The sequence below is a fragment of the Pteropus medius genome, unplaced genomic scaffold, assembly GCF_902729225.1.
Source record: "Pteropus medius unplaced genomic scaffold, Ma_sr-lr_union100, whole genome shotgun sequence".
In the NCBI taxonomy this organism is placed as follows: Eukaryota; Metazoa; Chordata; class Mammalia; order Chiroptera; family Pteropodidae; genus Pteropus; species Pteropus medius.
The window spans coordinates 20,345,478-20,372,327 of NW_024351073.1; the positions used below are offsets into that span (position 1 = coordinate 20,345,478).

A 26,850-nucleotide genomic window follows, 5' to 3' on the forward strand; every position below is an offset into this window, starting at 1 on the left:
ACTTAGCTGTTCCTCAGGGTGTTGTTTTTGTATTTTTTTTTAAATGCATTCATAAAGTGTCTCTTACTTGAAAGTGGTCAAAACATCCATATGGCCTATTGAGTAAAGGCACAACACACAGCTTGAGAGGAAAAAAAAGGCCAACAGTCTCCTGTTTGAGACCTTTTGCCAGTTCCTCATTTAAGCCTGCGACTTATTTTTTTTATTTTTGTGAAAAACGCCATTCTAATTTTGATAGGAATTGCATTGAATCTATAGCTAGCTTTAGGTAGTGTAGACATTTTAACAATATTAATTCTTCAGATCCATGAACGTGTTATCTTTCCATTTGTTTGTGTTTTCTTAAATTTCTCTCCTCAAAGTCTTGTGGTTTTCATTGTACGGATGTTTTTCACTTCGTTGGTTAAATTTATTCTTAAGCATTTTACTGTTTCTGATGCTATTGGGAGTGGCATGGACCTTGAGGGCATTATGCTAAGTGAAGTAACTCGGACAGAGAAAAACATATACTCTATGATATCACCCATAAGTGAAATATAAAAAAGCCAAACTCATAAAAATAGAGAATAGAGTGGTGGTTATCAGGGGCTGGGGGAAGATGTTAAGGGTACAAACTTGCAACTAGTAGATAAATAAGTCCTGGAGAGCTGATGCACAGCAAGATTGGTAAACGATACTGTGGTATAAACTTCAAAGTTACTTTGCTTCAAACTTAATTGTTCTCACCACAAAAAAGAAATGATACTTACTTGATGTGTTAGAGGTGTTAGCAAATGCTAAGGTGATGATCAAATTGCAAACTATAAATGTATTGAATCAACAGGGTGTACACCCTAAACTTACACAATGTTATATGTAAATTGTATCTCGATCTTTTTAAAAAGCCTGTGAAAACAGCCCTTTTGAAAAATGGTGCCAGTAACACTATCAAAACTCTAAGATTGTTCAGAACAGCTTTTAGAAGGCAAACAGCATGGCAGGAGGGCTTCGTGGATCCAAAACAGCTTTGGAGAGTGGGGAAGCCCAGACAGTGGGTCAGCCTAGAAGAGAGGAGCCCCAGAGTCCCCTGCTGACCTGAGCCACAGTTAGGGTGACACCAGCTGGCACTGCAGTCACAGTCCCTTGTAGGGCTCACACCCCCACTGAGTACAGTGTGGTGGTTGTCTTCTAATCCAAATTCTTTTTTATTCTTAATCTTAAACCAATAAGTGTCTAAAGAATGATCTAGAACAATAGTGTCCAAGTGCGGTCCAGGGGTCTCATTCAAGGGGTCTGTGAGGTCAAAACATTTTTAGTGATACTGAAATGTTACTTGCTTTTTTTCCGCTTTCGTTCTCTCTCAAGTATACAGGAAAGTTCTCCAGAGGCTACATGACATAATATTGCAAGACACTGAATGCAGAAACCCTGACGAGACCACAGCTTTCTTCAGCCTGAACTTAAGCCAGGAACTCTTGGTCCTCTGTGACCTTTCCACGTTCATCCTACCCTCAAGTCACACTGGATCACTCTTCCGGGCACATGGACCTCAGTCTCCCACGCCCATGTGTCCCCTTGCTACCCCTTTGCATGGAATACCCTCCTCCTCCTGCCTCCTGTCCACCAGAATGCTGTCCTGCTTGACCTTCAAGGCTCAATGCCACACTCCCCGCTCCTTGAAACCTGTTCCTCTTCGCCATTCCTACCTACCCCCAAACCAGTGGGAATCTCTCACTCTTCTAGAACATTCATTATGTTCTGCCTTGTATTTTAAGCATATGTTTACTTTGCTCTTGTTCTAAAACTTCTAACAATAAGCATTGTGCTTTGGGTAGACGCGTTTAGTGGTTTGTTTTTTTTTTTTGGAAACTGACAAAGCGTTTTCAGTATGCCATCACAGACGCTTCTCGTAAACATTCTGGGGGGTGGGGGGCATGTTCTTATCTCCCTTTTTAGGTGAGGGTGCCAGGACTCAGAGGAGAGGGGATTTCCTCGCTGTTACGCCTTTGATGTGTGATCAGGCTGGGTCTCACACCTCGGTCTGGAGACCCCAAGACCGGAGCTAAGTCATCTACAGATTCTCCTTCTCAGACTGACCCTCTGCCCCATGGGAAGACAGCATAGAGGCTCATGGGCCTGAAAAGGCAGGAGTAACCTCTCAATATGCTTCTGCCATTTGTATTTCATTTACTCTCTTTAAATATGAATATACCTGAAGAGCCTTTCAAATAAATTTTTAAGGGGAAAGAGGTAAAATAATGTCCCAATACCACTGAATTCTTAAAAAAAAAAAAAAAAAGCTAACAAAAATATGTTGATTTTCAATTTCGGATTTCAGACTCTCGAGAAGATTTTATCTTGCTGAAATTCTCTTTATTCTTGATGTCTTCGTTGTGTTTATTTTTTTATACTTATAGCCATTCAAATACCCTTATAAGAAATTTTATACAAGGAGATAGATAAATGCTAAGACATAATCTTGAATAACTATTTGAATTCTCTTGTAAGGTCAGTATTATTGCCTCCACTATGAAACTATAATCACAGAGTGTAGAAGTAGCTTGCACAAGGTCAAATAATGACGCAGTAAAACAGCCAGAAATAAAATGATCCCTACCCCACCCCCATTTCTCTGCTAAAACACGTTTTTCATAAATAACTTACATAGCATTTGCAATTCTGTAGGAAATCAGTATTCATGATCATAACGCTCATCTGTTTTACAGTTTCTATTTTCAAACTTCCAAATAAAGAGGAATATTTTGCCACAATTCGGGCTGGTTACATTTTTCTCCAAATACCCTTAGCTTAAGGATAACCTCCTAGGTGATTAAAATTGACCTTCGTGTCCTTTATTAGGTGTTGAATTACTTTTGAAAAATGCCTCAAAGTGTATTATTACCTTGTGACTGACAGAAAAGTTGAAGCCGAGAAAGCCAAAGGAGTCCGTGTGTGTGTGTGTGTGTGTGTGTGTGTGTGTGTGTGTCTATCTGTCTGTCTGTGTGTAAGACACGTGATAGTCTATCATTTTTATTTGACTTTGAGACGTGTATCCTATTCAAGTATTATATGTGTGTGATTGTTAAATAAATTATACTTAATATATTATCTAAATCCTCCATGGCATAAGAAATATCCTGTATGTTACAAAGCAAACTCAAGAATGACTGCTGCCCTCCCTTTCTGAGTAATATCAACCATGGGAGAGAATTCTGTGTAGTTAATAGGAATATAATAATTCTCATCCATCAGACAACAGCACGAGAAGACAGAATGTACAGGCCAGCCTGGAGTAAGAAGACAATGTTCATCAAACCGATTGATAGACAGGGTTATTTTAATAAGCCATGGGCCAATTTGTGTATTTCACGAGTGCTAATGAAAACTCCCTTTGCAGTAATAACAGTACATTCTATGGTGTATTAGTTTACGAAGCACTTTCTTTTTTTAAATATCCTTTTATTTTTCAGTTACAGTTGACTTTAACATTATTTTATAATAGTTTCAGGTGTACAGCACAGTGGTTAGACATCTACATAATTTATGAAGCGATACCTCCAATAAGTCCAGGACCCACCTGGCATAATTCATACTTACTGTATTATTGACTATATTCCCTCTGCTGTACTTTACAACCTCGAGACTATTATTTTGTAACTACCAATGTGTACATCTTTTTAAACATTTTTTTATAAGTTTCAGGTACAGAGTACATTGGTCAGACGTTTATATGGTTTATGAAGTGATCCCCCCGATTACTCATCATCTGGCTCCACACACAGCCATTACCATACCATTGACTATATTCTCTGTGCTGTACTCTACATCCCCATGGCTATTTTGTAACTACTAATTTGTACTTCTTCATCCCTTCACCTTTTTCTCCTAGTCCCTCAATTCCCCCCACCTCTGGCAGTCACCGGATGGTCCTCTGTATCTGTGAGTCTGTTTTTGATCAGTTTGTTCTTTTTGTTCCTTAGATTCCACATATACGTGAAGTCATACGGTATTTATCTTTGTCTGACTTATTTCACTCAGCATAATAACCTCTAGGTCCCTCCGTGTCATTGTGAATTAGGGAAGATTTCATTCTTTTATGGCTGAGTAATATCCCATTGTATATAAGAACCATAGCTTCTTTATCCAATTGTCTGTCAATGAGCATTTAGGTTGCTTCCATATCTTCACTATTGTGAACAGCATTGCCATGAACGTAGGGATGCAAAGAGGTTTACAAATTGGCATTTGGTTTTCTTTGGATAAATACCCAGAAGTGCGATTGCTGTGTCAAAAAGTAGTTCTAGTTTTAATTTTTTGAGGACCCTCTGGACTGTTTTGCACAGTAGCTGTACCATTTTGCAATCCCACCAACAGTGCATGAGGGTTCCCTTTTCTCCACATCTTGGCCAACACCTGTTATTTTTTTGATTTACTGATGACAGCCATTCTGACAGGTGTGAGGTGGTATCTCATTATGGTTTTAATTTGCATTTCTCTGATGATTAGTGACCTTGAGCAATTTTTTATGTCTATTGGCCATCTGTATTTCCTCTTTGGAAAAATATCTCTTCAGGTCTCCTGACCATTTTTTAATTAGATTGTTTTTTTGTTATTGAGTTGTATGAGTTCTTTGTAAATTTTGGATATTAACCCGGATGTATCATAAGCAAATATCCTCTCCCATTCAGTAGACTGTCTTTACAAAGCACTTTGAAATGTGTAGTCAGGATGGCGGAGAAGGCTGGGTTCTCTCCGGTCTCCCCAAACTAGCTGCCAGACCCTGTGCATGTCCTTTCTCAGGCCTGGTCCCTCGTGTCTGGAGATCTGGTGGAGAGTAATCAGGATGTCGTAAAGCTGCACACGCACATAGTTGGCGCTCAGTACTGGAATCTCACACCAACCCTGGAGGAGGTTGGTGTTCACATCTCTGGCTTGCAGATAAGGAAATTGAGGTTCAGAAAGCTTCAGTGATGTAGCTAAGGTTACACAATGTACACGTGGACAAGAGAATATGCATTTTCTATTTCTTCTCCGAATGCTTTTTCCAGTGCTTTTAGCATTCACATCAAATAGTATCTTGGATTCAACACCATGCTTTTCAGCACTGTTTGAGATTAGAAAATAGCCTACATAGAAAAGAAAGAAACGGCTCCCAAAACTCTACTTAGAAGGCACCAACAGGGGGGAAATGGAATCGGGGCTCCGACATCTGTCTTCTGTCCCAGTATGCACTCAACAGAGTTGTGTCCCACATAAGTCCAACAATTCTTTCTTCTCCCTTTTGTTTCTTCTGGTAAAATGAGTTAACCTACCTTACTCTCAGAGTTATAATGAGCTGCAAATAAGATTATCCCCTCAGCAGTTCTGATAATATCTGCGGATGTGCACGTGAGCATGGAAAGCTTCCAGTGGGTGGTGCCTGGTATTTATCCTCAGCATCCAGGACTGGAGGGGCTGGATGCACCCATAAATATGCACACATATGTATACACACACAGACATGCTGATGAGTGAAAGTGTCAGGAAGAATTAGTGGTCGTCTGTATTAACGCTATCTACATGCTCTGTACTACATTTTTTATTCTCTGTACTATATTTTTTATTCTCTGTCCTCACTTTCTGGTCTTCCTTTAGGTAACAGTTGTCAAAAATTAAATGTATATATGCTCCAGAATTATAGAGGAGACCATCTGCTAAATGCTCTTGCTGTGCCCGCCTGATTTGGGGTGCTGGGAATGCAATGGGCAAGATGAGTAAGGCCTCTCCTCTCATGGGGCTGGTGCTCGACCAGTGCTAGTCGTGAGAGAAAGACAGCAAAGCTCAGATGATAGATAAGAAATTTTGGATGAGGATGAACCTCTGCGAAGACAAAGTATGTCTAATGTCTGGGCTGTCTTCTTCAGATTCAGTGGTCAATGGGGGCCCTTTGAAAAGCTGATTCCAGCGTGACACGTTAACCATGTAAGAATCTGGGGGAGACAGTTCCAGAAGGAGGGAACGGCTAATGCTAAGGCCCAAAGGGAAGAACTGGCTCATCACCCTTGATGAATATCAGAAAGGCCATTGTGGCCAGAGGCTCCATGAGAGATGAGCTCCTAGAAGCAGTCACGGTCCCCACCATGCAGGAGCTGGTAGGCCGCGGGCAGTAGGAGTTGCATTTGGCTGCTTGTAAAGACACCAACCACATGGACTTAATCTAATAGGGGTTTGTTTTCTGCACAACACAGCCTTGAGGCGGGGTCCACTGCTCTGCAGAGCCTCCAGAGAACCACGCTGTCCCACCTGCTTCTGATCTTTCTGCTCTGCCACCTTTAGCACATGGCTTTCATGCCTTTGGTTGCCTTATGGTTGCAAAATGATTGCTGTGCCTTCTGCTTGCCTTCTGTCTGAATTCAAGGTGGTATGAATAATGAAGTCAACAGGAGGAAAGGCAGTCCTCATATCCACGATGCAAAATTTCCCCGGATATCCCCTAACAGACTTCCACATACATTTCAATGGACAGAACTGTGTCACTTAGCCATCCCTAGCTGCAAGGGAGGCTGGGAAATATGTGTTGTTTTTTTTCCCAAGCTAAGTTCTTTTAACAACAGTATTTTCTTCAGTAGGTATGTTATTGATTAGGCAGGTACCCCAAGTGGAATAGAAGTTTGGAAATCTCTTCTAGATGGAAAGATATTTGTGGGTTGGTGGGAAAATCAAGCATTCCGTTTTGAACTTGTAAATCTAGACAAGGCTGTTACACTAGTGTACCCACTGTCCCAGAACAGGTCTCAGGCAAAGATACAGTTCTCTCAGGCTTCGGGCAGCCCAGTGGTATCTAGGGCCACCACGGCCCTTGGGTAATTTGACTCCTTCCTCAGAAAGCTCCTTCGTTTATCCCCAGGGCTCCCTAACGAGCCCTGGGGATATAATATGCAGCTTTATGTACCACTAGAGAAAAATGCTGCCAACGAAACAATAACAATGTTTTCTAATGTAGAACTTTTATACTTCCTAAAAATAGTTTTTAGACTTACTAAGACATAACTTTTTAACCACAGAGCACTCTTGCACATACATTAAAAGGAAAATAGTCATTAAATTAATGGGTTAGGTATTCTTAAAGCATCTTTCCATTTAGAATCCAAGTCAGTGTCTGTAAATTTTCCCACTCTGCTCCATCAAGAGTGTTGACCATGCAGTGTCTCTTAAAAGAGTGCTCTGCTATTATTGGTTTCAGGATTTTCCTCTAAGCTGCTGACACCTGGCTGCAATTTTTGATGTGAGTGCAAGACAATGATGACTGTATCACAACTGCCACATGGCCAACAGCTATTTTGCCATTAATGACATTGAAATGTGGGGGGAAAGTCCAAGATCGATGTACAGAATGTGCATTTATGTGTGCACCACGATGCAGAGCGGGGGCAGCACTGCGTTTGACATCGAGGCAGAGAGGTCAAGGAGGTGGGGTGGGATGTGAGTATGGCGCTTAGGGGAGGGGCAGGCATAGAGAAGCGGGTTCACAGATTTGGCATCCATAAGCATTCGGAGACGGTCAGCTCTGCGGGCCCGCCTGTGACCACCGAAGCAAAGTCTAGATGGAGAAGAGGGCTAGGGCCGAGCCTCGGGAGAGTGAAGTGTTCAGAAATCTAGAGGTGTAGCCAACCAACCCAACCGAGAGTTAGCAGCCAAGGGAGTTCTGACACGAGATGTCAAGATAGCAATGTGGCGTGCCTGAACCGAAGGAGGAGGGGGACAGATGGGTCAAATGCTGCTGAGGTCAAGTACGATGAGTGTGGAAAGGTGACCATTTGATTGGACAGCACGAAGGCCATGAGCGACCTCGTCCAAAGGACGTTCCCGAGGTTGAGGGCAGCCTCTGTGTAGGTAGCTGGATGATAACCAGACGGCTTGGTCTAAGTTGAGGAGCGGAAGTGAGGTGTTCAACCTCTTTGAGCAGCTGTATCGTCAAAGGTAGATGTACAGCCAAGAGAGGTGGTGGTGTTTTTTAAAGACATTGGGCACATTTTTTTAAAGCTAAGCCAGCAAAATGGAATTGCTGGTTCAGAAGAGGAGAACTGTAGCTGCGAAGTGCTTGAGGAGAGAGGAGAGGGCTCAAGAGCAGCTTTGGACAGACTCAAAACCCATCGCAACAGAAAGATGGCACAGAGTGGGCACGGACGCAACCCTCCCAGAACGGGTTTCCGGGCTTTGCGGCGCTGCCCTAACCAATTTTAACAATCCCTGCGTCCTCGGGCCCCGGACTCCGGGTTGTGAGCTGGGCGAGGACAGCCGGTACCTTAACCACATGCATCAGTCCCCTGGGCGTGTCACTCTGGCAGCTCAGTTTCCCCATCGCCATCACCAGCTACATGGCGGGGATGGTTGAGCGCAGTCCACAGACTAGTCACCCTTCAGCTGGGCCTTTTTCAACCTCTGGCGATGGACCTGGCCACGCCCTCGCCTCCTCTAACCTTCCGCCTCCGCCCGCGGCCACGGCTTCAAACGTGGCGCTGCCGACTGCGCAGGCTCAGTACGCGGAGCGCGCGCAGCCAGAGGGGCGGGGCCCGCGGGGCGGGGCCAGCGGCGTGACGTAAACGCGCAGCCGTGCGCGGGCAGGACCGCGCCACGTCGGTAAACCTGCCGGCGCGCGCCCCCGCTGCCCCGCGTGCGCGCGCCTGCCTCCCTCCGGCCTCGCGCCCGCGCGCACATCCCTCCTGACCCGCGAGCTCGCCGCTGCCGCCGTCGCTGTCGCGATCGCTGTCGCCGTCGCCGTCCCTCAGAAAGGCAGTCGAGCCATGTCTTCACCTCCCGAAGGGAAACTCGAGACGAAAGCTGGACACCCGCCCGCCGGTACTGACTCGTTTCCACTTTCTCTCGTCGCGCGGGTCCCCAGGGCGGGCTCGGACCTGCGGGCGCGGGACGCGGAGCGCGGGAGGGGCGGCGCGGGCTCACGGCCCGGCGCGGGGCGCGAGGCCTGGCCAGCCCGCCCGGGCCATGTCACCCATGGGGGCGTCGGGCACACCCAGCCCCGCGGGACGCCGCCAGCCCGGGCAGCTGCGTGCAAATCGGGGTGGCGGGGCCGAGCCGGGTTGCCCAACTCCCAAACACAAAAACAGAAACGGGGCGGTGAGCGCTTCGATGATACAGATGTTTGGGGAAGACGCGTAGCCGAAACCATCGAAAGTCAGTGTTTTCAACGTGCTGGTTAATTGTAGGCTGACAGCATCTCGTGCCGACAAAGAAGCGAAGGAGCGGAAATAATTTTTATCATTAGTCACTCAATATGAATTTTTTCTCCCTCCGTTTCTTTCACACCCAGCTTTTTATCAAAAGTGGGGTTTTTGTGTGTGTGTTTCGAGGTTTTGGGTTTTTTGTGTGCTTTTTTTCCCCCCTAAATTCTGAGGCAAGGAAGGAAACCCAGGATCCAAGGGTCCTGTGTCCTAGAAAGTCCGCATCGGAGCCTTTGTGTTCTCGCCGCCTCCTCCCCTCTCTGAGCTCAGCTCCTGTTCTGCGCTTCGCACTCTGTGGCAGCGGGTCACTTTCCGTTTCTGCTCACCTTTGGAGTGACAGTGCGTACGCAGGGAAGGACACTGGGAGAGAATGAAAGGCCAGGGGGTCCCAGAAGCCAAGTCACCTCGACGCGTGGACCCTGGTAGGGTCTTCGTTGCATAGCGCTGCACACTCAGTCGCGGAATGACAGCGTTAGTGAAACGTGGCTGTTTTGGGTGGCACCTTTGGGCCATCTTGTTACAGTAACAATTCCCATAATCTCGGTCTGCCATCCCCCGCTACAGGGCGCTCATTCTCTGCTTCAACACAGTGAATAGAGCAATTCTTTAAATATGTTACATTCCAAGGTAATGTTTTTTTTTTACTGGTGAAAGAAGCTCTCAACAAGAAAACTAACCGGCGCCAGGGAATAAAAATGGCTAACTGATGCCTGTGGACTTAAGAGGCGTGGGATTACAGAGAATAGTTCCACTAGGATGAAAGATAGGCTTTGGGGGCCTCATGTTGCATTATTTAAAAATATATATATATCAAAGAGATTTTCTTTAAAGGTAACTCTGATCTTTAATTCCTACCACAGCAGCGGGTCCTTGTCCAGCTGCCTGATGACCTGGGAAGCGCTGCGGGAAGGAACACCTTCCTTTATGCAACCCTGTCCCAGGGTAATGAGTGGCAGTAAAGCAAATATGTTGGAATGGTACCAAACCAAAGTGGTGGTAACTAAATTGCACACAGACATATCTCCATATGGAGGTTTTTAAGATCAGACATGTGAACTGTACATATTAACATATGTACAGAGAAATTTCATGAAGGACTCTGATTTTCTCTGAATTGTAGAGTAAACAGCTAGGCTTTGTGAATTATAAATTAAATAGCTTATTTATGTGGAGGAGAGAGGACCCAGCTTATTTGTGCTGGTGTAGCAGTGACCTTGGCTTCTAAGTTTTGAGGCCCATCATTTCTCTAGGGCTCAGTGTATGAAATGGGAGGTTGGGGCCAGATAACTTCTAGGAAAGTCACAGAGCAGGGCTGCCTTTGCCACTGGAGCTCTCACTGGAGCTCCATTCCTTTGATCCATCAGGATCGGAGTCCAAGGGCAGCTGATCTCACAGATAAACTCAAGCGACTTCAAGGCAGGACCTTTAGCCTTTGGTGCCCCATTCTCGAAGGAGCTGCTTAAGGAGCTTTCACTGTCACTCCCCACTTTCCAAGTCCAGTCACACTTGGCCAAAGTTGGAGAAAGAGCCTGGCGTCGTGGCCCAGAGGCGCAGGCCAAAAGGGGACTTTTGTCCACTGCAGTATTTTGCCTCCTAGCAGCGCCCCTCAGGTCCACTTTCTCTTGTGGAGCAGAGGCCCCTATGAGAAAGCCGTCTCGGCAGAAAGCTGAGGGTATTCTTGTTTACTCTAGAGTGGCCAGAGAGTAGGCAGTTCTGCAGAGTAGATGTTTTAAAAAATAAAAATTTTTTTAAACCCACTGTAATAAAGGATAATCAAGGACAGCCAAGAGCACATAAATTCGGATGACAGCCTTGAAAACTTCAGGAACGCTTTTCTTAAGTGCTTAACTTAAGTTGGATAACTCAAACTTGTGCTTAAATCTTCGATCGGAAAAAATAAAATTCTCTTCCATGACTATCTTCATGTTCTTTTGTGTTTTCTCGTTATTGCTGTCTGAACCTCCTGTGCATTCCCACGGCACCCCCCGATTCCTAATCACACTTGCCTCCACCTGTCTGCCTCTCTTCCTTCCTTCCAGGGCTGGGTCTTGATATCTTCATCCCCAGGGCTGGCACAGTGCCTGGCACAAAATGCTCCATAAATAGCTCCTGAGTGAGTTTCTCCAGAGCCCGTTAGCACCTTCTTACTTCCCCACAACACATGGGGCCGGCAAAGTCCCTCTACTTCTGAGCTGGCTCCAGGGTGCCCTGGTGATGCAGGTGGGACTCAGCCAGTTTAGGCAGCGTCATAACAATGCAAATTAACGTTTGCCGCGTGCTACAATGTGCCTGCTGTAAGGGAGGAAAACTAATTTTACCTCTACTGTTATAGGTTCTTGGCTGAGACACCCCCCACACATCCTGTAATAGACTAATCTAGAAAAAAACAAGTTTAATAACACATATACCTCCTCTATGCATGGGAGAGACCCAGGAAAACTCAGTAACTCCTCAAATGCCCCAAGCCACCACCTTAAATACCAATTTCAGCTAAAGACAAAAGTACTGGGGAGTGGGAAGCCAGTTTCTAGGAAAAGCAAGATAAACAGGGTGAGGTTGTTACACAGATTTAAGATTCTTTCGTGATTTAGAGTCATCCTTCCCTTCCTGGCACAGAGAGGGGACACTTCCGAATGGAGATTTCCCTGTGTAAATGTCCCTTACAAAGAGTAGCTTCTCCTTGTCTGCTGGTTCTTAATCAGCTCAAATTAACATTTTGGGGTGGCACATGCTGCTCCCCATCGCTGACGTTGTTCTGAGCACGTGGCACTTACTCATAACTAGCAGTCACCTTACAGTTGGATAAAGAAGGCAGCTCCGTTTTAAAACTGGCCAAACTGGAGTGTCTCCTTACTGACTCCCCTGGGCCAGTGACTTCAGGGGGACCGGCCTGTAGGGCCTTTGCCTCTTGGAACCTCAGCAGCCCTTCTCAACAGGGGACTCCATCACCCACCATATGCCTCCTCCGAAGGTGTGAGATGAATGAGGCCATTTGCCCAGGCTTCTGAAGAGTGGAGGACAGGTGCGTGCAGATGCAGAGCCCTACGCGCTGCCGAGTTGGTGCGTTGCCTGGCAGTGCCCGGCCCGCCGTGAAAGAAATCAAGTCGTAATGACTCAGACCCTCCGCTGCAAAATATCCATAGAGAAACGGGGTGAGACTGCCTGTCTTATGAGAGATATTGCAAGTACAGACTAGTTAGAATTAGGTTCTTTTTCATCTAATAGCAGTGCTAGGGTGCCACAGCAGAGAGGGGACGTAATTATGAGCCGCACTATTACCCATTCCTGCCAGTCTCCGTGAGTTCGTGGCAGCGATGTGGATGACATCTCTTTATTGAATGTATTTTGCTGTCCTCGTTCCCCTCCATTTCCCAGGGGAGCCAAAGCCACATGTCAATAAAGTGCTCATCAATCTGACATGGTAGCATTCATTGCACGTTACTAGTCTGACGTATGGTTACGAAAAGTAGACTTCACGTCACCTCCAGACCTGACTCAAACGAATATAAATGCAATCGTATTTATTGAAAGTAAAATGAAAAATAGGCCACTTTGATTTCTTTAGTAAATTTTAAAATAATTCAGTTCTCAGCTATCTTAATCAGATATGCATTAAGAGTGTGTTTAAAAGTTGATAATCCTCCCTGAGTCATCTGCAGGAGGTTTTTATATTCCCTGGGCCACTCTTGCTAGAAATAGAAGACGAATTAGTTTATTATATTAACCCTGTAGTCACAGAGCTGCTAAGCATGCCCCTCGTGTGCTCAGCCCAGTCACCAGTCAGCATCTGACGGTACAGGAAAGAGGTCTGTCCACCTTTGCTCTTGACCTGCCAAGGAAAAAAAGAGACCCTTTTAGTCCCTGCATTTTTTCAAAAGCTTCCAGTCAGGGTGGACTGGAGAAGATTTACCTCTGTTCTCTAGTGCCCCTTCTTCTGGGCGCGTCCTTTCAAACAATGCTCGGTGCATTCTCCCCTCGTCATGTGATCACTTTCCTCTTCCCAACTTCGGAAGTCTTTATATAGGGACTATGCGCTCGTATAAAATACTATACTAGTTGCAGTTATGCTGGACTCGTTATTGCAACAGGCGATCTAAAATCTCAGTGGCTGAACAGGTCAAGCTTTATTTCTTTCCCAGGTGGCCCCTCCTGCCACACAGCTGCTCTGCCATCTCTGCGCATGGCAGCATGGTCCCTGCAGAGGGGCAGCAGGTACAGGCCATGGTGTGGGGGCTTCACGGTGCAGCCTGAGAGGAGCATGTGTCACAGCATTCACTTCCTATGGCGGCTGCAGCAAAGCACAATAAACTTATAAGCTTAACAGGACGCAGCTTCATTATCTCAGTTCTGGAGGTGAGAAATCCAACGCAGGTCTCACCGGGCAGTAATGAAGGTGTCTGCAGAGTTCGTTCCTTCTGGAAGCTCCTGGAGAGAATTCATTTTCTTGCCTTTTCAGCTTTCACAGGCGGCCCCGTTCCTTGGTGTGTGGCCCCTTCCTCCATCTTCAAAGCCAGCAGTGGCTGGTCGAGTCTCTCACGTCTCACACTCTGGCCCTACTGCTTCTTCTGCCTCCCTCTCCCACATTTCAGGACCCTTGTGACCGCAGTGAGTTCACCTGAATAATCCAGATAATCTTCAGGTCAGCTGATTAGCAACCTTAATTCCTCCTTGCCGTGGACCCCAGCACTTGGATGTGGTTATCTTTGGGGTTGGGGACATTATGCTGCCTACCACAGTTTTTCCCCCATACTTGGCCACAGTCCAGGTAAATGGCTCCAACCCAGCTGCCAGGGAGGCTGGGGCTGGGATCGGTGAACACGTAGCCCGTCCCCACCTCTTTTGCCGGTCCCTAGTGCCAGGCTTCTCCAGAGCACCTCTAGGCACGGGTCCTACTTTACCCTAGGCTGTTTGAAACCTGCCTCCCTTACCCCAGAACATCCCTGCAGCTGGCCCCTGTCCCCCACACACACACCGCTTTGGCCCCATCACTGTCCAGCGGGGTCCCCATCCCGGCCCAGTCACCAAACAGTCTGACCTTCGGATCACAGCCCCATCGTAGAGTGGCGCACGCACTATCACGGGACACAGAGCCCAGCCCGTCTGGCTCTGAGCAGAGCTCCACGGCCCTGGCGACACACCGTGGCTCTGAACTTCACGTCCACCTCCGGAAGGTGAGCGGAGCTGCCCCTGGGTAACTGAGGGGCTTCCCGCCTTAACGGTCTACGTTCCTAAACGCAGAAAGCAGTTGCCCTTCGTCCCTCCTTGGCTTTCTCACAGATGAGACTGTCGGCACAAATTCAGGCATTTATCAGGGGCTCGTTGTTTAGCACAAGCCATCGCCCCTTCCCGCCGCGCACGGACCTGAGGGTCCTCGTCAGCACTCCATGTGGCCTCCAGGCAGGGCTCGCCCCTGGTGCCCCGGAACTCACTGTCAGGTCAGGTGTCCTCACAGGTGCCCTCTGCCTCTCACCGTTTGCCCTTCCCACTCTCGCAGGGCCCCCTCAGGTCCCGGAGCCCGTGCACATGGGTGGTGTCTTCATAGCCAAGGAGCCCCCCACTTCTGGTGGAGCCATTTTTCTTCACCCACAGGGGCCTCTGCCCTGGTCGCACCCAACCTCGCCGCTCCCAGGGCGGGCGGGTTCCACCCCCACGTTGCTCACCTGCCTCTGCACTGCTCTGCCTGAGTGTCAGGCTGACTCCTGGCCTCCGCTCTGGGGCTCTTCGGTTCTGTTCGTTGGTGCTCTGTCCTGTCTTCTTTGAGGTGGGTGAGCTTCCTTTGAATGAGTTCAGTAGCTCTTCTCCAGCAGAAGCAAGGGCGGCATACACCAAGTCTTGCTCTAACGCCTGAAGTCAGTGCTTTGGGGACGGTTGTTTGAATTAGCTGCCCCTCCCCGCTCCCTGCTAAAAACCACAGCCTGGTTCGCGGGGTGCTTACAGTCTGTGAGGGGTCCTGGGGAGGCCCCTCTCATCGCCCTGCCTGTCTTCCAGCGACGGATCTTTCTAGCACTTCTGTGGGAGCGATCGGAGTTACGGTAACACACACACCTCCAGGTCCTTATCACTGGTGAGGAAATGAATTTCAACTCAGCGAATATGAGAGAGATTCGTTTATTAAAAGCACAGTATGAAGTAGAAGACCGGTCAGGCCTAAAACCGGCTGACCACATGGAAATGAGGTCATGTACCCCTATGGGGGCATGGGGTACAGCCAGGGAAGAGAGAGAGCTATAACCCCAGGGGAGGGAGAGGTCTGCGGTATATTTGGGGCCATGATGGGTAGTAATAAAGATGATCTTAGGTGATTGGCAAGTGAGGTCATTTTGATTGACACCTGGCTGCTTTAAAACTCTGCCTAGTGCGAATGTGCTTACCCAGAATTCAGCCTGTTATACTTAGATTCATGAACTTCCAGGCATAAACATAGTATCATAATGAAGCTTAAATTGTGTGTAAATTAAGGTAGTATCTTCTGTACAGACATCTGTAGCCGGATTATGCCAGCTAAGACTATGACCCTCCTGTCCTTTGTCTCTGGAGATGCAGGAGGAATTCTCTACCATAGGGTATTTTGGGGGCGGGCTCTGGGCTGGGCCCCTATTCCTTTGTTCCCACTGTCTGAATGGCTACCTAACAGGTTGAGCATGAGCCATGACTTCCTCTCACAGCAGGCACCCTGACACCTGAGGGGAGAGCACTGTCACCCTTTCTTACAGACAGAGGACCCTTGGGCACAGAGTCAGCAATTCTCCGCAGTGCATGTGCGTGCGCGCGCGCGCACACACACACACGCGCGCGCACACACGGGCAGAGCTGGGATTTGAACACAAGTCTGGCTCGATCTTGCCCTTCACCTCTGCATGGCACTTCTGCTAAGAGGAAGCTTGTTATTCTTTAAATTTGAAGCTCTCGTTTGAGTAACAACCACAACAAAAATCCAAGATTATTTTCTAATGTCTCTCATATAAATACTTGTATTTGCAAATATTCCACAAAAGATTTCTGCAAAAATAGCTCTGCCTTTGTATTTTCACAAATGAAGAGTTCTGGTGACAATGATAAAGCAATCACAGTAAGTATGTGCTGTCATATTTTTTGGCAGTGTTGTAAGTTAAGATGAATCTGTCTCAGCCTTGAGTTATTATTATTATTGCCACTGTTTATTGCTACATTAATCACCACACATACTGTGAGGGATTGATGAAGTTAATTGCTTTTATAAACTAAATTAAATGAAGTGCCAATTCAGAGTGACCAACCCTTGACATGTGTACCTACAGCAGAGGAGGCCCTTCCACATGAGTGGCAGATGACGATGTCACCTTGACACATGTCACCTTGATAGTCATCATCAGTTTTCTTTATAGTTAGCTGCACAGCCCTTTTTTCTTTTAGTTTATAGAAAACATCTGTGATTTTTAGTTGTAGTTTTATATCTGCCAAGTTGAAACGATTCAGATATCATTTTTAAATATGTATCTGTATTAGTTTGCTCAGGCTGCTATAACGAAATACTACAGGCTGGGTGACTTAAACAATAGAAATTTATTTTCTCATAGTTCTGGAAGCTAGAGGTCCAAGGTCAGAGTGCTGACTGGTCTGGTTTCTCCTGAGGCCTCTCGCCTTGGCTTCTCATCGTGTCCTTATGTGGCCTTTCCTCTGTGCACGTGCAGCCCTGGTGTCTCTTCGTCTCTCATAAGGACATCAGTCCATTGGATCAGGGCTCCAACTTAACAGCCTAATTTTAAGCTAATCACCTCGGTAAAGGCCCATCTCCATCTATAGTCACATTCCGAGGTACTGGGTGTTAGAGCTTCAACACGTGAATTTGGAGGGACCACAATTCAGCCTATAGCAGCACTTTTAATCAATTTCTAATGGGAATAGGATGGGGTGGGATATATGGGGGAGGAGAATGAATTTAAAAAAACATTTCGTGGGACAACTCTTGCAGCTTCCTCCTTTGGTGAAAAACATTCATAACACTCCAATCACATTTCAATAGAGTGGGAAATAACCTTAAATGTACTACAGATTTTTATTTTCAGTCTCCATCTCTTACGATTTGGCACACTGCATAACCTGGGAAATCTTGATAAGCCGCCTGCAAATGGTGTTTTTTGTTTTCTTCCTCTTTTTTTTTTTTTAATCTGAGCCCAGTGAGGGAAATCCCTAGGAATCACACCCAGAGAAGAAACTGAAATTCAGAACAGTTAGTATGAGCCTTGGGCCTACAGGAGGCAGGAAGGGACCCGGTGTCTCTTTCTGTTACAAGGACACCAGTCAGACTGGATGAGAGCCCACCATAACAGCCTCGTTTAGACCAAGACTCCAGCAGAAAGTGGGTGCTCAGAAGCCAGGCCCATGGAAGAGGGGCGTGGGAGAGAAATGCAGCCAGTAGGGTGTCGGGAAAGCTGGTCTGTTGCAGCCTGGGCTCCAGATGGAGGAAAAAAGTGTTCTTGAAAATCTGTGAACGCAGCCTGCCCTCACATGGGCCGAGGGTTCAAGTTTACACAGTTTGGCAATTTCTAAGGAATCTGACGTAAAAGAAGTTTCCAGATACCTGTTCTCCTGGTCTGATAGAAGAACGTATAACACCCCTCCAAAGGGATCTGGCCCCATAGGGTCCCCATAGATAAAGCCCTGCTGAAGACAAGCTCATAATCCCCAATCACCCCACTAAAAGTGAGAGTCAGTGGAGAAAAACACTGGCTTAAACTCTCAAGGATGTCAGATAATAAAATAATTGGATATACAGCTATAAGACAAGTATGTCAAACGATTAAATATATAAAAAAATTAAAAACACAAGAAACAAATAAGACCCTGCTTTGCCTTTTGCTGATAGAATGCTGCTAGGTGCCCTTGGCCGCGAAACGTGCATCAGCAGCTTCCCCAAGCGAGGGGCTGGCAAACTCTCCTGGGGAAGCTGAAACCGCATAAACTGGAAGTGTGCGAGCCCGAGGGGGTTTCACGTTCTCCTTTCTGTTCGTCAGCATCATCAAGAAACTTGGCCTGGGCTTCCGTGATTCAGCAGGGGCCCACCAAATTTGAAACGCCAGAGAGCGTGGCCTGATAAGTCGCCTGTGCGGGGTGATAGGAGCTACCCTGTGGCAGAGCCCTGGGTGCAACTGTCCTGAGGAGGGAGGATGACCGTGGTGAGCCTGTGGCCGGTGCGTGGAGTAGACGCGGCCTTGCTTTCTGTCAGGAACTCACCTGTGCCGGGAGCTACCAAATGCCTCTGTCTCTGCCCATTTGGGCTACTATACCAGAGTGCCGCGGACTGGGGGCTTGTAAACATCAGAAATGTATCTCACAGCTCTTCAGGCTAGAAGTCCAAGATCAAGGCGCCAGCACATTCCAGGTCTGGGGAGGGCTCCCTCCTGGCCCTTAGACTGTCATCTTCTCTGTCCTCCCACGGTAGAAAGGGCGTGACAGCTCTCTGGTGCCTGCATGGAAGGGCTCTAATCCCATTCCTGAGGGCTCCACCCTCGTGACCTGATCACCTCCCAAAGGTGCCACCCCAAGCACCATCACATTGGGGATTAGGCTTCAACAGCCTCTCTCCTCATTTCAGCTTCTCCATGTTAGGGTGCCGCTCCTGTCCCCTTCCCTTAGAGGAGGCCATGAGACCTCGAAAGGCTGAGTCTGAGATCATGTGGCCGAGGACACGGAGGAGCTTGCCAGCCGCAAAGCACATCAGCTTTTTGGGAATAGGGCCAGCATGTCCAGACTCTATTCCATGGAACGCTATAGTCCTAAAGGATGATAACCCCCATTACCGCAAAAGGAAACTGTCCTGTGGCCAGACACGGCTGGGGGAGATGGCATGCTCTGTGCCCTCACTAACACGTGAGAACCTGTCTGAGAAACTCCGTTTCATTTGTTTAAGCTAGCATTTCCCGTGCTTAGTAGATCCTAGAACCCACGTCGTTTTGGTTTTTTTCCTTGCAAAACAGCATTAACATATGAGCCATTGAGGGAATAGAAATAAAATTACAATGAGATTCCCCCCACGCCCACTAGGATGGCTGTAATGAAGATGATAGATGATGGCGAGTGTCGGTGAGCCTGTGGAGAAACTGAACGCTTGGACCAGTTGGAATGGAAATGCTAAAAGCCATTAGCATTTCCTCGGAGGGGTAAACTCAGTAGCTTTGTGACCCAGCTCTTCCAATCCTAGGTTATACCCAGGGAAGTGGAGGTGAGGGTCCATGTGTCCACACAGAGGCTGGTACACAAGTCGTTCATGGCTACATTATTCATCATACCAAAGTGCGAAAACAGCCCAAATGTCCATCGACAGATGAATGGATACATTAAATGTGGTCTCTCCATGCGATGGAATATTATTCAGACATAAAAAGGAACGAAGTACTGGACAAAGCTACAACATGGATAAACCTCGAAAACATCATGCTAAGTGAAAGAAGCCAGTGCCTAAGGCCACATATTTCATGAATCCATTTATGTCAAATGTCCAGAATAGGCATAACCAGATAACTGGTTGCTCGGAGTTGGGGACAGGAGGGGTCAGAAGTGACTATTCGTTGGGGTTTCTGTTTGGGGTGATGAAAATGTTCTCAAGTTGACTGTGGCAGGGGTTGTACAACTAAATATATTCAAAATCACTGAATCGTACACTCTCATCGAGTGAAATGCATGTGAATTATAAGTCAGAGCTGTTTTATAAAACTAAATTAGCATCTGCCAATACTAAAGTTTCATAACACAGTTTGGGAAAGGCTACTATAGAAGTCTTGGCTGCCACCTGAGTGGCCTCTGTGACTGTTGGCACAGTGACTGTCCCATGTCACCATGTGGCTGTATCGCCCCATCAAAAGCATCATTGGAGACAAATACCATATGATTTCACTTAAATGTGGAATCTGAAAAACAAACCAACAAATAAAATGAAACAAACAAACCCATACCTACAGAGAATAAACTGAAGATCTCCAGAGGGGAGGGGAGAGAAGGGTGGGCAGAAACGGGAAAGGGGGTTAAGAAACAAAATTCCAGTTATAAAATAAGTCATGGGGATGTAAATACAGCATAGAGGATATAGTCAATAATATTGTAATGCTATGTACAGTGACAGATGGTTACTAGACTTACCGTAGTGATCGCTTTGTGTAAAGCATATAAATGTCGTACACCAGAAACTAATATAATATTGCTCGTCAACTGTGATTTAAAAATAATAATGCAGGACAATTTGGAATTTAAAGAAAAAGCATTGCGGGGATTCACTGGGTCTTGGCTGCCTCAAGCTGTGCAGAACCTAAAGCAAGCAGCCACTGTCCCCACGTGGTTTATACTCTGGTGACACTTCCGCTCTTGTGAAATACTTATAAGGAGACCAAAGAAATAAACAAGAGCCTGGGGAGTTTCTAAATGGATCTGGAGCAACAGATAGCTTTGGATCGTCCCCCCAACAACACTAACTTCTGTAGTTAATCATGGCCGCTGCCAGGTGGTCTGGACTAACTCATGGCCATGGGGCAACCACAGACTTTCTGGCTGGCTCCCCTGGTCCTCCCGTGGTTCCCTTTTCACGCTGATCACACCCCGCTTTGTTTTCATTCTAGTGAAAGCCGGTGGAATGCGAATTGTGCAGAAACACCCACATTCTGCAGACACCAAAGAAGAGAGAGACAAGGATGACCAAGAATGGGAGAGCCCCAGGTGGGAGAGTTCACATTTCACAGATAACCTTACTCAGTTAAACATTAACGTTTGTTCTCTGCTCTGCGCTTCTGATAAAGCCTGCTGTGTATTTTTCCTTTCCTAAGCGGTGACGTGGTGATTCTGTTCCCAGACAGGGAGGAATGGGGTGTCTGGAGCCCGCCCCCTTTCCTGACTCAATCTGAGTATGCTGTCAGTCCGGGGCGGTAGCCTGGAGACCTTAGGAAATGCCATAGTAGCTGAATGTGTGGGGCAGGCCTGGCGTTGGTGCGGCCAGGCTAGAGAGCTCCTGGTTTTGAAGGTGGCCGCAAGCACCCAGGCGCTCCTAGTCCTTCGGCCACACCAACGGCCCGCACGGCCTCGCCTGGCCGTCCTTAAACGGCATCTCTGCCCAGCCCCCTGGGGCCCGGAAGGCTCATCTCCCTGCACTCCCCCCTCGCCGTTTATTACCCGTTTTCCTCTGAGGTTCTGATGTCAAGTTTGGTTCAAGGACTTCAATACGAATTCACTTCCATGCACCTTGTAATACGCAAGCACGCACCACACATGCATACGCCTCCCTCTGAACTTGCCCTGTGGAAGAACGTGAGCACTAAGCTTGCTACCTTACAACTTGTCCCCAGAGGAGGAGAGGAAGTGTGGAACGGGCGTGGGCAACAGCTAACCGGTGTTTTGGGGCCCAGCACAGCATCTCACTTCAGTCCCGTCGTCCTGGGTAATAGGTGGCGTTCTCCCGACTTTACACACCGGAGACGCGGGTCCACAGGGACTATACACCTGCCCATGTTGTGCGCCCTGCAGACTAATGGGACAGGAATCGAAGCCCCGGTCCCGTGGGTCCAGAGCAGGCTGGGCTTCCAACGAGGTAGCTCCCACCATGAGCTTCTGCCCTTGAAAAAGGACGTACACATTTTTGGTGGCTCCCGTGTCTGCTTAAGCGTGCGCTGCACCATTCGGTATGAGTTACTGCGCCATCACTTGAGGCGCAGACAAAATTTGGGGCAAAGTTTCTGAGTGATTATTTCTCATTTTAGATCATGAGGTCAGCAACACGAAGGTTCGGCCCAAGCTCTGGTTTCAAAAGAAGTCAGCTTAACCAAAACTCTAGCATAATCTTTTTCTCCGACTATTGTCACAAAGCCGTGTTTGGATCGGTAACTCCTAGAGGTCCGCAATCCTGTATCTGAAAAGCCCGGGCCTGATTTATTTCAGAATTAAGACATTTAGGGGCTTTAGGAGATTGACGTGGATTTGAGGAGAATGGAACGGCGCGTCTCATCCGGCACCTGCAGAGGGGTCTCAGGCAGCACGTTGTCATCTGCACTTGACGTTTACGCCAAGGGAGACACATTTTCCAAACTTACAGACTTGGGCCAGTTCAGGTCAAGTTTTACCTCCATACAAATTATAAGGGAACTTTGAGCTTACAGAAAACTCTCGAATGCAGAATCGAGGGTGAGAGCGTGTGGGCCCGTCGTCATTTCTCCACTAGGAAACTTGGGGTGTCCTTTTTTCCTATTCAGTCATTTCCTCAAGAAGGAAGAAAAAGGAGGAGAGAGAAAGCCTTTCCTAGAAAAAAAGATCCTTGGAAGTTAATGAAACATGCTCTTCTGTATGAGTTTAAGTGGAATAAGGTACAAACAGCTATTTCTTGCGTAACTGTCAATACGGTGAGAGGATAATTTACTAGCATGTTTACAGATGAGGACAGAACAGCCCGTTGGTTTTCTTTGTATTGATTTTTTTCATGAAGCGAAATACAGCATTTATCAAAGATATGCCATTTAAATAAATATGCCAGAGGATGAATGATTGCAGGAGGAAGGAGCGAGCACCCAGCACTCTAGAGTTTAGCATCTTACCATAAAGTTTGTTCTCCATGGAACCAAGTATTGCGAAGCGGGCTGACTGCAGAGTAGGGCTTGCATGCTGGATGAGCGAGAGTATTTTGGTTCCTTGTAGCCAACTTGCTATAATATGTTCCTTAAGGGTGTGTTAGCTCCTGTCCCCCTGACTTTGGCTTCTCTCTTGACCACTGTGGGTTAAACCTCTTGACACACCATGGACAGATGGGGTCAGCCTCTGTGGACTCTTAATCTGTTGACATATTGCCAGTACAACTCCTTTCGAACACCTGCCCCAGGCCCGGCACTCTGCATAATAGTTTACCTGTGCCACCAGGCACTCCCTGTCTTCCTGGTGGGCTGAGTGAATAAGTCTAGTTAATCTTCATCACGACTGTTTTCAGAGTGCTGTGGCGCTAGCCTTGTTCCAGGTGCTCTGCGTAATTAATTCATTTGATGCTCGCAGATACTCTGCTGTCATCTCCATTTCAGAGTCGGTTACTGATTGTTATCCCTGTCCCAGATGACTACGCCCACTGCAGTGGCTCAGAGAGGTTAAGTGACTTTTCCAAATGCACACAGCGACTGAGTGGCAAAGCCAGCATCCCAGAGCTGGCCGCTGGGTCCAGAGTCCTCGCTCTGTGCTTGCCCACTGAGCGCCTGTTTTGTGCTGGGCACCACAAAGTGCTTCACGTGGGGTTCAAAGGTCACAGCGCCGGTCTGCTGGGGTGAATGTGCCAACACAGTAACCTACGTTTCGACACCTATCAAGAAACCAAGGCTTAGGGAGCTTACCCAGCCCACGACATACAGCCGGTCAGCAGCCAGGCCGGAGTTCAGCCTTGATTCTGTCTTCACTGGGAAGCCATGCCTCTCATGTGCTACGGAAGCCCCCTGAATTGATGGAATATTTTTAGGATCGACAGGGACTGGTTCTAGGGTTACCCATAACCTTTTCCATATTCCTCAAGCCCATAATTCCCGCCATGCGTCCGTCCTCACCATCAGTAGATGGTCTAATTATGAGTTTACAGCAAGGTTTCAGGCGACTGGAATTACTCTAAATATGGAAAGACCTATTTATTTGAGGAATTTATCAACATTTCATTATTTTCTTGGAAATGTTATGGCATGTGACTTCACCATCCACATTACCCTAATCCTAAAAGTTTATATTTTCGTGCTTCTGTCTAAGAGTCCTGGATATGGAAACATGAGCGTAGCCTCAGATCCCAGTCTCCTTCTGAGATCTGTGTTTGCAAAACCCTCTGCTTTCCTTCCCAGAGTTTCTAAACTGGCTTCACGTTTACCGATTCATGTGTGCTGGCTTCCTTCCTCATTAATCTGATAATCAAACATCGATTACAGAGAAAATGAACAACTGGAGCATTGAGGAGGTTATTATGTGACCAAAAAAAATGAAAACCACAACTTTTACTTGTAATTATTTTTCTTGCAAATATTTATGCTACTCTTAATCCCTTTAATCTTATAATTTTCGAGATTAACAAATAATTTCCTATGCTACCAAACTGTTTTGAGTTGCTACATTTTTTAAAAAGGAGGTCGAGGGAGAAGGTAACAAATTTGAAAATGCTGCCCGAGAGGTCCTGTCAAGCTGAGTTCTAGTTACCTGCTGCTCTTCACATCCTAGGACAGAAATAGGCTCCATTATTGTTAACTACTCCTTTCCTGAGTGGCTGCTGGACTCAATTAAGGAAAGCCATGATTTCCCCCAAAGCCTTTTGTTGGGCAAGTTGAGATGTACAAGTTTCATTATATAAAGGAGAAATTGTAGACATAGAATGGACTTAGGATTCAGTAGGATCCACTAGAGAATACAGTTTAGCGTCAGACGTGTACTGAGGTCCTACCATGAATTGGGCTTGGTGCAGGATATTAATAAGGATAGGTGACGGGCAGAACATACTGAAATGGAAGGGTTTGGGTGTGGACTGGGGTGGGCAGGAAGGGGCTAGAATGAAGGGTAAATGGGGCTGAGCGGAATTAATGTGGAAGGTGCAGCTCTTCTCTGAGCTCGGCTCTTCGTGCAGCTCTGATTGGGACTGTGGTCCTGTTTCATTTACCCCCAAAAACAAGCTCACGATTCAAACCACCCAGAATGTGGGAGAGACCCAAAATGGAATACGAACAGTAACAGATGAATCTAATTTATACAAATGGCTCATGTAACCAATCGAAAGGAGTGGGAAGAAAAGACCTAACCTACGTAACTTTGGAAAACAATATTCTGACTAGATACTATAAGGCTGAAGACAAAACAACCATTAGTGAATGCCATAATCCAGTAAATGTGTTTCTTGCAGGAGCGGGTTAGCGATTCTGAAATTGCTTTATGTGTATAATAAAATTGAACAAATAAGTAAATACGTCATCGGTAGTGGGAGCCAAGTTTCTCACTGTCTAAGAACGAGGTTAAAAATAGGAAAGAGAAGACTAAAATGAACTTTGTGGTAATGAATCTGAATTGGGGGCATTAGAGAGTGACTTCGTAGTTTTAAATGGATGGATGAGTGGATGGATGGATGGATGGATGGATGCACAGTAGAGACATTCGGACAGATACATACATACAGAACTATAGATGGGGGACGGTTACGGTTAGTGTGCAAACCTGTATTCCCTAGCTGTGTTCACTGAGCAGGCCTAAAAGAACTGACACCCATGTAGCGACGAGCATCCCGAGGGCCCAGATCTTAGCCTCTAAACACCATTCCCCAGTCAAGGGAGCCAGGGTTGTGATTAATTCCAGGGCCAGGGCAGAAAAAATACTAGATGAACCTGGGACAACTTGTAGTTCCAAACGTGAGGAAGCGCACCATACAGAACGGGGGCTTGTCAGAACGACGCAGACACCGACCTCACACCAACCTCGGGGAGCCCCTAAGGCCGAAGCTGGCACGATTCGCAAAATAAATAATGACAGGATTGGATTAGACTCAGAGTGAAATAAACATCCATCATATAAATAACTGAATACATAAATGAGGAGAAGGGACATCTCTTTATAGAAGAATTTCAGTTAATAAGTATATAAGGAAGGAGGGAAAGAGAATTTCACCAAAAGCCAAATGGCACAGTAATGGTTGTGGACAAGACCCACCGATGGATGCTATGATCAGTGAGTGAAAGTTTAAGGAGAAACGGAATATTTGCATAGTCTCAAAGTATCTCTCCTGATATATTTATTAATTAAACAACAAAGAGTGTGTTTACAGTGGACACCGTGAAAAGGACACTTGTTCATAGTATAAAAGCTAAAATAAGGCAGAGAGTGTCATCTTGTCCAGCTCGTAGGGGAACCTGCGTGTCGGTGGCTGTAACGTTCTGCTGCTCTGTGCATGTCTGAGAAGGACCGTGACGGGGCTGTGAGTATTGCTCCTCATCAGACTTTCGCCTGCTGCTTTTAGCATCCACTGATAACTCCTGCCTGAAATGGGTATTGTTTTGTGGACGCTGTATTATTATTATAGGGCCGCCGGAACCAGTATCACACACAGGGTGGGAGCCGGGGTGCTGAAAATAACTGAAATGTGTTGTCTCACAGTTCTAGAGGCTGGAAGTCCAAGATCAAGGTGTCACCAGGGTTGATTTCCGGTGGTTTGCCGACAGCCTTTGGCGGTCCTTGGCTTATACACACATCACTGCCAGCTCTGTCTCCCTGTGTCCTTGACGTCATCTTCCCTCTGTGTATATCTCTCTGTGTCCAAATTTCCCCTTTTTAAGGATGTCAGTCATTGGATTAGAGCCCACCCTGATAACTTCATTTTAACTCAATTATGTCTGTGAAGACCTTATTTTCAAAAAAAAGGTCAAGTTCTAGGTATTAGGGCTAGAATTTCACATGTCTTTTTTGAGGAAAACAATTCCGTTCCTACCAGATGCCAAATAGAAATCTATGGCCATTTTCAATGGTTCTCTCAATAAAAGTTAATACTTCAGATAAGAAATAGAAAATTAGAATTCATAAATTAAGAGATGACATAGAGCATTTTTATTTAAGCCATTATCTGCATATTTGAACTTTATTTAAACCATGCAACGAACCAATTTCAACATCACCTTTACTTCCCAGGATCATCTTTTGTATACAGGCTGGTTTT

The 26,850-nt window shown here is 46.5% G+C and overlaps 1 protein-coding gene across 1 annotated transcript in view; it reads left to right on the top strand.

The window, feature by feature from the left end:
- Positions 1-8,639: 8,639 nt before the first annotated feature.
- The window catches only part of DAP (death associated protein), a 52,920-nt gene continuing 34,709 nt past the window's right edge, over positions 8,640-26,850 (top strand). The window contains exons 1-2 of the mRNA XM_039842774.1: positions 8,640-8,817; positions 20,786-20,882. Coding sequence (XP_039698708.1) covers positions 8,763-8,817; positions 20,786-20,882 — 152 coding nt within the window. The 5' untranslated portion in view covers positions 8,640-8,762. The remainder of the gene's footprint in view (positions 8,818-20,785; positions 20,883-26,850) is intronic.